Source organism: Phyllobates terribilis, unplaced genomic scaffold, assembly GCF_046119375.1.
Source record: "Phyllobates terribilis strain yellow unplaced genomic scaffold, ASM4611937v1 Scaffold_1__5_contigs__length_1240528914, whole genome shotgun sequence".
NCBI lineage: Eukaryota > Metazoa > Chordata > Amphibia > Anura > Dendrobatidae > Phyllobates > Phyllobates terribilis.
Window position 1 is genome coordinate 1,074,370,528 of NW_027362761.1, and position 14,307 is coordinate 1,074,384,834.

General features: G+C 42.3%; 1 protein-coding gene across 10 annotated transcripts in view; it reads left to right on the top strand.

Moving 5' to 3' along the window:
* Nucleotides 1–14,307, top strand: part of FRYL (FRY like transcription coactivator) — a 298,660-nt gene that overhangs the window by 143,765 nt on the left and 140,588 nt on the right. For all 10 annotated transcript variants that reach the window (XM_073645520.1, XM_073645519.1, XM_073645521.1 and 7 more), the window contains one exon: nucleotides 9,363–9,562. In XM_073645520.1, coding sequence (XP_073501621.1) covers nucleotides 9,443–9,562 — 120 coding nt within the window. In that variant the 5' untranslated portion in view covers nucleotides 9,363–9,442. The remainder of the gene's footprint in view (nucleotides 1–9,362; nucleotides 9,563–14,307) is intronic.

Sequence of the window (14,307 nt, forward strand, 5' to 3'; positions counted from 1 at the left end):
TTTTTCCTGCCAACACTCTGGTTTTTGCAGCAGAATATTGTGAGGGAAATACTAAACATGTGCCCATACCCTGAGAGCGGGCCTCTGGCATTAGCACAGTGCCCTACATGTGAGGCCACGTTCACACATCCGTGTTTAAACATGTACGTGAACAAAATGGTTTCTGTGTGTTTTGCAGGAACACATAGGCCGTGAAAAACATATGTGAATAGCTGCATATATATTAATGGGTGCGTGTTGTATCTGTGTTAAAAATGGATAACACACGTACTTGCAACACAGGTGTCTGAATGAGGCCTTATAGGCTGTAGAGGACACGGTTGTTTTGCTTTTCAGGTGCGGTTGGCACCCTTACCTCTTTTTTTACTTTGTTCAGCTGCAGACAGGACATATGGTACCAGAGCAAGGTGGGAAGAGTACGTCACGCACCATAGTTAGTAGGGGGGTACGTGCCACCATCTAGATAGATGTCCAAACTCCTCTCCAAGACTGTAGAATAAGAATGTCTGATATGTGATGTCACTGTATGCTGGATATATGTACCACATCTACTTGGGATGCTGCCTTCTCCTGCTACATAACATAACCGTTCTGATACTGACCATTTCCTAATGGATGTAAAGATGGGTCACGTTCACACCTTCAGTATTCGGTCAGTATTTTACACCAGTATGTGTAAGCCAAAACCAGGAGTGGGTGATAAATCCATTAGTGGTGACGTGTTTCTATTATACTTTTCCTCTGATTGTTCCACTCCTGGTTTTGTCTTACAAATTACTGATGTATAATACTGACCAAATGCTGAAGGTGTGAATGTGGCCTTGTTTGCAGACTGCAGGTACCGAGGGTCCAACCAATCCATGTTTATGAATCATGTGAAAAGTCCTTTCTTATAACCACACTTCTCAGCTGATTCTTCTCCCCTTTGCTCAGTATTACGTCCAGTCTACAGACTTTATTTTCAGCACAGGACTCTAATTTTTCCGGGGCGGTATTGGGGTGATGACATTTATCCTGTTATTCCTTCTTGTCGTTTACAAGTCTCTGCCCATTATAAAACTAAAAAGTTGGCAGTGCCCTTCTTCATGAGTATGTGATGTGGGTGGCAGCCTGTTTTCTACGTTAAATGATGCACAGGACCATTTTAATGGGTGACATTACAATTTCCACTGTTTTTTTTTTTTTGTGATTTTCCGTCCCAGAAAGCCTCTTCTTCTAACTCATTTGTTTGAATATTGAATTTACTTCACAACATTTAGGAAATTGGCAGCGCGGCCAGGTAGTTATGGGAACACAACAAATAGTGTCACACACCAGCGTAGTCTTCATAATTGAAGGCGGGTGCGAGCCGTCCGCAGAAGTATTAGCGCGCTGAGCTTACAGTCTTAATTTATACATTATTTGTATCAGGAAGCCATTAAGAAAGAAACTCTCCAGTTAATTTGGATCAAGAGGAACATGTCATCCGCACTTGACATATGTTGTCCGAGTAAAATGAATTTGAGGTTCTTTGGGATTATACGGCTTTTTTGGGGGGGTAAGGAGGGAGTCAAACTATTGTTGACTGGAAAATTGATGGCTGCCTTTAAAAGGGTGATCCAATAATTATATTTCTTACTGTATAGGCTTGCCATGGATAAGACTAAGAAAATATGCCTTACTTTACCCCCCTGTCATTCCAGCGCTGTCTCTCCATCACTACTCTGGTCTCTGACAGGCTGCAGCAGTAATGTCACAACTACAGCGCATCTAACTGCTGCAGCTAATCGCTGGGATTAGCAATGTTGGTGACGTCAGTGCAAGAACGCTAAACTTGGATATGTTTTTTGTAATTGGGAGCTGATAATTTTAGTTCAATGTCACTTCAAAGTGATAGATGCTGCCCGAAATAAATGAATGAAAAAATCTTTTACGGGAATGGACTTCCTGCTTTAACTACTGTCCGATCCTGTGTGCAGAAGTCTGTTGCTACAGGTTGGAGATTGGTGTAACCCTCCTAAATATAAGATTATGCGAAAGGTAGGGTGGTGGTGAACTGTGCGTGCCATGCAGCTCAGCTGGCTTATTTGTATTCTCCGATGTATGGCGCATATCAGTAATATTTAGCCTTTTCACTAAAGATAAGAGAATCTTCACACTTCCCTATTGATATGTACTGTATTTACAAGGGATCATAATAAATATATAAAATATAGTATAATAAATTTCTGATGTCCGTTCTCAGCCAAACGACTGGACCAATTTGCACCAATTTTTGGCACATAAAAGATTTAACACCGTGTTTTCAGCTCTAGGTCCTACTCTTGTACTGTTGTTGACATTTCCCCCCCAAAAAAAGGAATACAAAAGCAAATATTAATTGAAATTTCTTCGGGATATCACTGGAGAGACTTAAAACTTCTGGTCATAACCACTCCGATATGTTGGCTGCATATCAGAAGCAAAGTTTAAAAAAAAAAAAAAAAACTCAACAAACAAAAACAAAACAAACTAGTTTATTTTTTCTTTGCAAAGCAGTGTCAGATCTGCAGCATGTCAATTCTTTGTGCTTTTGCAGCATTTTTCACCCATTCGAATCAAAAGGGAAAAAAAGCTTCTTTATTTTGCTGGGAGTTTTTCCTGCCAATACTTGACTTTTCTGCTACAAATACTGAACATGTGCACATACCAAAATGGAATAGAGGGAACTTTATGTAAACTTGGAAGGAGTTGTAGTACTCCACAAAGCCTCTTTCCTTCAGTTCCTTTAAGAGGACCTGTCACTTAGTCAAAAATGGGCAGTTTTTGTACTCCTTTCATTCCCACTGCCCTCAATCATTTTTTTTTAATCCACCCAACAATTCCAGAGATACTGTGGGCATGCTCACAGGTTAAGAATACAGAATAGCCTCTTGACTTGTTGACTGATCCTCTATAATTGACCCCCAGCATGCCCACAGTCACACGTAGGAGCTTTATGAAGATGGCTCTTGCTTCCTGCTTGCAGTTCTTCCCATTTAGACATTCATGGTCCTGCCTATATTATGCTAGTCTGAGGGCAGAGACTAGTTCAAGGGCGTATCTAAAAATGACACACCAGAAACAAAAACTACTTTGTGTTTACCCTGGAGAAAAAGAAATGCATTTACTTGTAATGACTGCCACTAGGAGCACGGATCCTGGTTTATCGCGGTTACCCTCATGGCCATAAATGATCAGCAATATGGGAAGAGAGACCTGGAGCAAATCTCAAGAGTTAAAAATACAACATTTCTGGTGAATGAGGTCTTGCACTCACAATGAGTAGAGACCATAACAATCCAAACAGAATAGCACATTCACAGCGCCATGAACACACTGCACATTATTCCCATAAAACAATGCTATGTTTGTTTGTCCTCCGTCGTGGCTCTGCTATGTGGGAAATCTGTGATCGAGGGCCCCTGTGGTGTGAAAGGAAACTTCTCCAGCACTACATTGTTTTCTAGCTGTCAGAGACATTGCACATTATGTAGGTAATTACTATGATCGGATTAACAATGGAATTCTTCTTTTTGATGTTTTTTTTCTCTTCGTGTAGCGAGTAATTGGAGAGATATATATATATAGAAAATATAATTTGCGGTAATATTTTATACACCGTTGCATACACAATATCTGCAAGGTCAAGCATGTAGGCGAGGGGAGTGACATAAATACCTAAACCATGCCCTGCCATCAATCCTTATTTAGCAGGAGGAACAGACTACACAAGGTATGTTTGTAGTCTGTCACCATGGAGACACACAGGTCTGCAGAGAAACTGTTTTTGCAAAATGGTAGCATGTTTTAACAATTTACAAATATTCATTTTGGAGTTGCTGGAAATGGTGCTTTATTAAGATGTGAGGGATACTAGCTATTAAAGTTCTAGTTCAACAGTAATTTAGAATGTAAACGTGGTTTATAAGGGGTATTCCAGTTATTACAAGTAATTACCTATCCACCACACAGGTGAGAGCTAGTAGAGCGGGGAGGGTCCAACTGCTGAGACCCCTCCCCATCTCCCGAGTGATTGACCACTCTTTGGAGCAGCGGCCTATGTACTGTCTATGGGACTGCCGGAGATAGCGGAGCACAGTACTGTAGAGATTGCGGGAGACACAACACACAGGAACAATTCCCTTGTTTAGACCCCCACAGCTCTGTCCTGTGTATAGATCATCACTTGTAGCTACTGGGATACTCCATTTAAAGCAGATCTGTCACCAGGTAAGAAGAATCCAGTTTTTAATCCCTCTGCTCCCATGAGTATTGTTTGTTTCTTTTTTTCCCCTCGATATATGGACCCTTTTATCTTGTGCTAATTGTTATGGTCTATAGTAAGGGTGTGTGACTCGGAGTAATTATGCAGATCCACCTAAAGCCACGCCCCCAGGAGTCCTGAGAGCCACACCCCCTGGAAAAGACCATAACAATTAGCACTGAGAAGCCATTCCCACATCTCTAGAAACATATAGAAGATAAGAAAAAAATGTAATTCTCAGGGGAGGAGCAGGAATAATATAAGAGAAAAATCTGCCCCCTTTTTACCTGGCGGCAGGCCCCTTTAACTGTGTATTTCATTCAATTTATTTGCATCTTGAAGTATTGTTCCCATAAAAAAATCAAATAATACTTTTCTTTCTCATTTAAACTTTTGCCTATTGAACTATACTTTTTATGACTATTGTTTTGAAATGTAATTACTTTTTTTTACTACATTTTTGCAATGATGTGCTCCTCAAATTAGTCTAATGGTTTCCTAAAGACAAGCTCAGTGAGGATTGTGCTGTGATAAAGATCTAAACTGAAGGCTGTTTTTCCTTGTGAACATATTATTTTTGGAATGTGTTGGAAGGACTCCACTATTCCAAGAAGTTCCCCTTGTCTTGCGGAGGGCCGGTATTTGTGCTTTGTTGTGAGCCGCTGTCCTCATTGTAATAGTCAAGTGGCGATCATTGCGAGGTTCAGCATCACAGTTCACGTCCGTCAGCTCCAGGTTTAGCGGCACAGCCTGTCTTTAGGTACTACGTTCTTGGATACATTGGGAATTCTTACTAGTCCTTTCCTTTCTCCTTTTCAATGTAAATATCAGTGACTTCGGCAAAGAATGATGTAAACGCATATATGGGAAAAATTATTTTGTGTTATGAAATCACTTGTAAATTTAAAGGAAAATGGTCATCTTCTATGTGCCGACTTTTCTCTGGGCAGCATGTTAGCGAACAGGAGGAGCTGAGCAGATCTATAGTAGTCGTCGGGAAAAGTTTCACTCATTATTTTTATTACATCACTTAAATTCCTGCAATTTTTGGGATTAGGACTACAATATGCTTTAAGGGGTTATCCTGGACTTTGGGGTTTTTTGGCTATGGGACTAAGGACTCAGTGGTACTTAGTTCTTCCTATTCTGCCCTGCACTTATCTCTGCTGCCTCAGATCGGTCACAGAGCGATTCTCCTGGTGAACTGGGGGTAGCCGAATGTCAATCAGCATGATGTTGGCAGACGCCCTGTCGACAGAACAGACCAAAAGTGAAACATTGCTGTGTTGACATGAGGTCAAATGAAGCAGGAGAATCGCTGCCTGAGCTGGACACATCGCCGCAGCGCAGAATAGGTAGTTGGCAATTACCTGCCGGTAAGTTCTTTAGCCTCAAAAAGAAAAAAAAATTGTATTGGATAACCCATTTTTATAGTTATTTGTGCAAATTACACAGGGAAGACTTCAATCACTGAAAGGACCACCCAATGGACTCTTAAAGGGAATCCGTCAGCAGGTTTTTGCTATGTAATCTGTAGACCGCATGAGTTGGGGGTTAAAACACAGATTTAAACGATGTGTCACATGTCCGGCTGCGGTGCTGTTTACTTACAATGACTGTTTTATCACCTGGTGATTATCCTTGCCTGGACTACAGCAGCCATGCATGCTAGTCCGACTCCACCCCCTTCTGTGATAAGGAGACCCTTCTGTGATAAGGAGCTCACTGAATACTGATTTTACCCGTGAATTTAGAACTTTGAGAATGAATGGTCAGTTCAGGAAGAGAAAGAAGCAGATTTCTCTGATAAGATACTACAAAGTTTATTATTTTCACATGTACTATTGATTTATGAATAAAAATCAAAACCGTTACTGTAATGCGTGCAGATACCCTTACTGTTGGTGTAATGAGCAGGACACTTGTAAACTGCCCAGAGGGTCCCTGCTATGGCCGTGTCACGACCTGTCAGTATGTGACATGGCTGTAATGGATGGTTGCCCAAAGAGTGAAAGGAGGGAGGCTGATGTATGGACCTAAGCTCTGTTGCAGTGTTTTTATACGACCCTTCTCCATCACTGTGGTTCTTGCCGAGGACATGCCTATCTTGTGAAACACATAATAGTATAGCTCTGTTACATAAGAGATAGAAGATACTTAAAAACCCCATTGAAGGCTGTCCCTGGAGGGCTCTGGTATGTTTGGCTGCAGGACTATCAGAAATTTGAGTACTAATGTTGACATCATTTTGGTCACAAAATGATGGGGCAGGGTGGTTTCTACCCTCTGCTATTTGGGTTGTTTTTTTTTTTTGTTAAGGATATGTGGAAACCGAGCACGATCCATGACATTGTACTGTCACGGTGGTGCCAGCTGTCCTTGTGTATGGCCGAAAGTTGACCTTTAAAAGTGCCTTTAGCTTTATGGCTTCCTGCTGTTTGGGCATTTGCCTCTTTCTGAAATGTAACCATTTCACCCACACCTGTTCTGTCCTGTGAGTGGTTAGGTTAGTCCTAGTGTAACTAGTCATCTTGTCCTATTTTACTGCAGAATGAAGGGCATAGTCTTTCTGGAAGGTCACTGCAGTCGGTAGATCCTTATGACCACCTTCCTACTGCGCTTATAGGCCAGAAAGGGACTGTTGTGGGTCTTTTGCCAGGTTCTGTCTTACTTGGGTAATTCAGACATTCCTTCTGTATAGGGATGAGTGGACCTGTGGAAATTCGAGTTCGACAAAACTTCTGTCCAAAGTTCGGTTTGGGTACCAGAATTCTACCCAAACTTTAATCTGAACCCCATAGAAGTCAATTGAGACCCAAACTTTGGTGTTATAAAATGGTCGTATTAAGGTCTCACTCTCTCTCAACTCCGAACTGTAAAACGGACTTCCGGGAGAAGTCAGTGTTCGGGTTCACTCATCTCTACTTCTGTACAGACCTGAATGCATGTGGCTTTTTGGGAACTTTGCTGACATCATGTAATCCTCACAATCTGGGGACTTACTGTGGTGCCATTTCCATATTTCAAATGAAATCCTATGAATCCAAAATGCCGCACTATTAGATTTGTCATCCTTATGCAGGATAGGAATGCTGGCATCTTGTTATCATCTTGGTCCTCGTTACCTTTTCCGAGAACGCTGGTGCAGCTGTCGTGCCCCTCACTACTGCTCTGTTTATGTGAAAGATTGATTTTGCCAGCGTCATGGGGAATTTATCTATGACTTTGTATACATTCAGACCTTACTTCTATTTCTTTATATGACAATATGAAGTCTGTCTGTTCTAAGGACTCATTTACTTGTATTTCGAGTGCGATCTGTGTTTGAATAGTATAGTCTGTGTGGTTGTTCGCTTGTCCGTTTTTTTTTTTGCCTCCTGAATCCTGACTCAGATCAATATCGGACATGTCTCCGTGATTTTGTGTGGACCACACGAAATCGCGGAGACATGTCCAATATTGATCTGAGTGTGCGATCAAAATCGGCAATGCAAGTCTATTAATCCGTTAAAAAATCAGTAGAATGCCATGTGAGTTCTGCCCGTTTTGTTTTTGTTTGGTTCTGGTCTTAGAAAAACTGCTGAAACTCGGTTAAAACTGAACAAAATCACTGATCAAACTGGGACTGTTCTTCATGTACCTGAAAAAAACTGACATCTGAACAAGACCTAGAGTTTGTCACTGCGTCTGCTGTTATGGGGTCTAGGGTCCGGCTCCATGTGCACTTGGCAATGCCCTGGAGCACCCAGCATAGGAATGTAAAGGGCACAGAGGGCAAAAGCTGGTTGTCGAGGCTGATTCTCTAAAGAAAATAGTGCCTTTTTTTCTTTCTTCCTAACCCTGTTGTGGGTTATCTTAGTAATGACATTGACCGTTTTAGGATTCTCTTGTTGGGTAACTGGAGAATTATAGCCCTTGCTTAGAGATGGGTCATTTGGGTGTTTTCTGATTTAAAATTTGTAGAAAATTCTTCCTATTTTTTTAATAGTGAAAAACTGTTGACAGGGAGTTATATTCAGGGTTGCCAACTTGACTTTTTATTTTTTTCTGAAAAAAATCACGGACTGACAATATTTTTACGGACACATTGGAAGCCCATAATAAATCGTTGTGATTATAAGTGATCCATGTCTACAGCCCATAGTTCTGATATGAAGACGTCCGCTGCTTTCTCTGTAAACTGTAACATGATGATACTTGCAGTCAAAATATTTTGTATATGTTTCTTCAGCTTAAAAAAAAAAGTTTTTACGGACAGGGCAAAAAAGTGCCCTATTTTTACGGACTGTCCTGGAATTTCTGGGCGGTCGGCGGCCCTGGTTCTATAGAGCTTCTATACTTTACTTTACATTGAATGTCTTCAATCATTTATGGCCTCTTGTAGATGAGGCTCTTCAATTCGGTGTCTTTTCCTAACAGTATCTACTTTTTTTTTTTTTTTTATGCCCGTCCAGACTCTTATAGAGAAAAAAAAAGATTGAACGATTTGATGAACCTCATTCTAGATGTTTAGTATATGCATAGTAGATGGCAGAATGCACTGTTTTGTCAGATAATATAACTTTTGGATAGTTTATTGCATATGGCTGACCTTGGTGCAGGTAGCCACAGGTGTGGTTATAGGGGCAGAAAAGGGTAGCGGTCACATCTGAACCATAGCACCAATATAATATTATGGCACATAGAAGGTGGGGCCGGCTTGTTACAGATTTTCCATCGGATCCCAGGATCTTAAAATTTAATGGTTGTGGTCTTTCATACTGAATTGTTATTAGGCTCCAAATTTACATTTACAGTATGGAAGTAATAACTCTTGCTCTTTTATGGCCGACTGTAGAGTCCTTTTCATTCAGCTGATGAAGTTGTACCTGACTGCGGGGCAATGAAGTTTCTCTGGATACATATTCTCCAGCAGATCAATATGGCCGCTGCTTGCCAGCCACAGGAAGCTTCGCTATCACTGCCGTTATCTTGGCAGTGGTCAATATATTCTTTGTCTGAAGTGTGATATTTGTTCTCCCCTTTCAGATGTGTGTTCTGATCAGCATGGTCTATAGGTGACAGAGTGGGCTTTAATGTGTGTTTGCTCTCTCCCCAGCCTCCGCTCCGGCCAGCACTGTAAACAAGAAACGGGTCGCTCCCATTAACCACTGCACTTTGGAAAAGAGAAGTGTCACAATGTCAAACATCACTATTGATCCAGATGTCAAACCTGGAGAATATGTCATCAAAAGCCTCTTTGCAGAGTTCGCTGTTCAAGCAGAGAAGAAAATTGAAGTCGTGATGGCTGAACCCTTGGTAAGTGATCACTGTGTCGTCCTGTCTGCTGAATTTGTGTGTGATGAATGGATTACTGGCAATAGTTAAAGGGAATCTGTCAGCAGGTTTTTGCTATGTAATCTGAAGCACAGTACTTGGGGATGTGTCACTTGTCAAAGTGCTGCTGTTGTTTACTGACTGTGAAGGATTTATCACTAAGAGATTTAAGCCCCCGTCTCACATAGCGATATCGCCAGCGACCTCACCAGCGATGTCGCTGTGTGTGACACTTTGCAACGATCAGGCCCCTGCTGTGAGGTCGCTGATCGTTGCAAAGTGTCCTGGACCATTTTTTGGTCGTTGGCCTCCCGCTGGCCAGCACACATCGCTGTGTGTGACCAGCGGGACCAACGATCTGGCTGGTAACTATGGTAAACATCGGGTTACTAGGGGCACGCGCGCACTTAGTAACCCGCTGTTTACCATGGATACCACTCTGCTACGGTGCGCGGAGGCTCCCGCGCACCGTAGCAGAGTGGTATCCATGGTAAACAGCGGGTTACTAGGGGCACACGCGCACTTAGTAACCCGATGTTTACCATAGTTACCAGCCTGCTCCTGCTTGCAGCAGGCTGGTAACGGGAGCAGGACATCGTGGAACGATTCTTTCCACGATATCGCTGCTCCCCTGATCGCTGGTGAGCCTGCCTGTTTGACAGCTCACCAGCGATGTATTAGCGATGCAGCAACGATCCCTGACAGGTCGTATCGTTGTCTGGATCGCTGCTGCATCGCTTAGTGTGACGGGGCCCTAACATTGCTGGACTAGTCTGGCAACGCCCCCTCCTGTGATTTGCACCTCACTGTCTATGGACTTTGTGGGTGGGGTTAGCTTCCTCAGCTCTGCTTCATTCTAAATCTAAAAGCTCTGATTGTGTCAGATCGGCTTCACCCAGTAATCTAAGTGATACATTGTTGGACTCAGCTTCTCTTTGGCTACATTATGCTGCTCTCAGATGAGGTAGCAAAAATTCGCTGACAGATACCTTTTAAAGCACATTTTTTAATGTGATCCTTTTATACAAGTCTGCTTATCAGTGCTAAGAATCTTAAAGGAAAAATCCGTCCCTGCTCGCTTCCACATCAGGAGGTGATAGAGGTCGGTCACATCTACAGATATCTTCCAGCTCATGTGCGCAATGTCTGTCGCTAGCATATGCGAATATGCGAGCCGGCAGATATCTGTTGATGTTATGTCATCCACCCAGGACACCACCGGATGTGGAGGCAAGTGCGTCACATTAACCCCTCTAAGTCATCATTGGGGGTCAGAATGAGATCAGTACTCTGGAACCCCGAACACAGGACTCTGCAGCCCTGTCCTCAGTGGAGCAGAGGGGGGCATGTTTGATCTCCACTCCATTCAATATCGAATGGACTGTCAGAAATAGAGCCAAGCGCTGTACTCGGCTATCACTCAGTCCCTTAGATAGTGAATAGAGAGGAATTAGGGATCGTGCCTTCAGGATGGGACTGTAGAGCCCTGATCTCGAGGTTCTGGCTCCCTGATTCCTGGGTCACTGAGGGGTCTAAAAATGATGCCATTTTCTAAAATATGACTGTTCCAGCAGAAAACCAACCCTCTTATTGCTTTTTAAAAGGAAAAAAAAGTTATGCCACTTTTGTTTTATTTTTCTCATGTATGTAACATTATTTTGTATGTGACGCTCATGCACAAGATTTCTGATGGTCCTACCAAAAAGTGGAATAAATGGAGAATGTCCATCACGCCCAGCGATTAAAGGACTGGTCTGGGAGAAGTGCGGGCTAGTCCTGACTCATGTACACATGCCGGGCTAGTCCTGACTCATGTACACATGCCGTGCAGCAGATTGAAAGTGATTTTCTACAGCATAAAAAGGCTTTATTATAATGCTGCGATCAGGATATATAATGCCTTAGTGGTGGCTCCCAACAGGGTAGGAGACCTGCCAGGTGCTCTTTAAGCGTTTTAGAATATTTACTACAAATCAAGTCAAAACTGTACCAATGAAATATTTACACTTTCTTTATTTGAGTTGATTTTTTTATAGAGGGCATTATACAGGGCACTGAATATACTCTGGCACATGGAATCGCATAACTTTGTAACTCAGATGATGAATTTGTCATGTTTCTGGGGTTAATATGCCAGTTAAAGCAGTGGTTTATTAGCACCTAGTGGCAGAGGCAACATTCCGGTTTTAAGGTATGACCTTTTTCAAGCTTGAAAGGTTCATACCTTAGAACCGGAATGTTGCGTCTGCCACTATGGGCTAATAAACCACTGCTTTTTTGCCATATTGCTTTGTGTGCTGCCTCCATTCTTTACATTTTATCTGGATGGTTTGGTTTTCGCCTGGGAATCTCTGCACCCAACTTACCCTATTGCTGCTCCCCCTTTTCTGTATACCATATTTTTTTAACTATTTTTCGGACCAATAGACGCACCTAGAGTTTAGAGGAAGAAAGTAGAAAACAAATTTAAGCAAAACATATGATCATGATGCACTGTTATGGGGGAGGGGGTCTGCTGCATGGAGGAATGGGCCAACATACCAGCAACAGTGTGTGCCAACCTTGTGAAGACTTACAGAAAACGTTTGACCTCTGTTATTGCCAACAAAGGATATATATGAGATGAACTTTTGTAATTGACCAAATACTTATTTTCCACCAAAATTTGAAAAAAACTTCTTTCCAAATCAGACAATGTGATTTTCAGGATTGTTTTCTCATTTTGTCTCTCATAGTTGAGGTCTACCTATGATGTCAATTACAGGCCTCTCATCTTTTTAAGTGGGAGAACATAGACACACACATAACGAAAACCTGTCAGATCTTATAATATTGCAGTCTGCGAGGTTCATCTGCTTCTGTTTGTATCAGTAATGCAATAAAAACTTAGAAAGATGTTTTTTAACTAATACATAGTGTAAAATATATCATATTCTGTAATCTCCTGTGAAAGATTTTATGAAAACTTTAAGAGTTTGGATCTATTGCAGGAGGACCCCATTGACTATTATTATGTTTGTCTGGTTTTTGTTGTGTGTCAGTTTTTCACATGAGCCTCGTCCAGAACTTTTCCTTCTGTTCAGCCATTGCTGCTCCAGAATAGTTATTTCTGAGGAATACAGGTTTTTACTGAATTGGAAATGTCAGCAGTGGTGTCATAATCATTACATGAGTCTCGCTCCTGACATATAACATGTATACATATTTAATCATACATATTTTTGGGCAAAATATTTTGCATTATGTGCACGGCTTCAGCGTGCTGGTTGTCTGCTGCCTGAGAAGCCACCTCTTGAATAATTCCATATAATAACATTGAAGTGAAATAATCTGTAATTAATTAAAATTAAATACATATAATTAGTTGTTCTATGACAGTAATGCCTTCATTTGTAAGGATTTTAATTCACTGTAGGATGATTTCACTTGCGCTGTGTAAGGCTCGGGTCACACACCACGCCTGGTGCAGGTACCATGCATCTGAAGTGTCTGCTGTGATGCGGCTTCCTAAAAGTTGCAGGGGCTCTTTCCAATGTATCATTAGAAATTAATTGCTAACGGGTTCCCCATTAGTGACTGCACAGTATGACGTACCCCAGATAGATGCTACCCCATTGCCAAGCACTGTGTGACCCCAGCGTGCGCATAAGAGAGCATTATCCTTTTACTGTTTTCTGGTTCACACACTGTGGTTAGTAGAGATGTAGTCACACGATTAGTAATTGTAATTTTAAGCTTTTCTTTTTTACCACTTTGGTTCCATTGTCCCTTTTTGGTAAAGCCACGGTCTGCGGTTGGCTGCAGGTGTCCAAATCTTTCCCCACCAGGATGCTCAGTGACCGCACAATTTGGGTTAAAATTCTTGTGCCCATTGGGCATCATGGTGGGTGTAGTTTTGGATGCATGCAGCCAGCCGGAGTACATGGTATCGCCATTGGGGTACATGCACACAGGTCATATTATCTGTATGTGCCGCAGCCGAGGCAGTGGGCGCACACATGGCCGCACTAACACGGGACAGACATCCAAGCCCCCAATAGACGGTCACTATTGTCTGCCCTGATGATCACAGTTTAGTAGACTTTGTCCCCGCTTTACTTCTGAACGTCTATCATTTTTTCTCCCGTCTTTGCCTTTTCCTGTTTCCTTCTTCACTATAATTGTGCTGGATGATGGACCTCTTCATGGCTGTCATTATTGGCTGTAAGACACTAAATGGCTTTTTAGTATCCCCCATAAAGAGGTCCGTTGTGGAGACCTGAGTGTCGGCTCCATGACCTTCCCACAGACTAGTAGTTTAGATGATTTGTATGAAGCACCTGTCTGGCGTTATCGGGCACAGACTCCACTTGTATGAAGGCCAGTAGTCTGTAATCTGCTTTATAAAGAGCTTGTTATCTGACGTGCTGGTGGTTTGGGAAAGGCAGGTGTCTGGTCCTGTGCACGGAAACCTCCATTGTTTGCTCAGCGTAATGACTCCATAAAAAGATTAGTGATGTGGATGAAGGCCGGGCCAAGCTGGCTGCAGGGCAGATGGGCGCAGGGTGCTGTGCCAGGCACGTCACCAGGGTGCACATTTACTGCTGTGTGTTATATGGCCGCCAATGTGTGCGTCTAGTCATAAAGCAGTTCCTTGTCCCAAATCTATAATTTTATTAGTTGAACATCTAGATTTCCAAGGACCCAATAAAAATTTGGGAATGTGCCCCCAATAAAAAGAGCTGCAG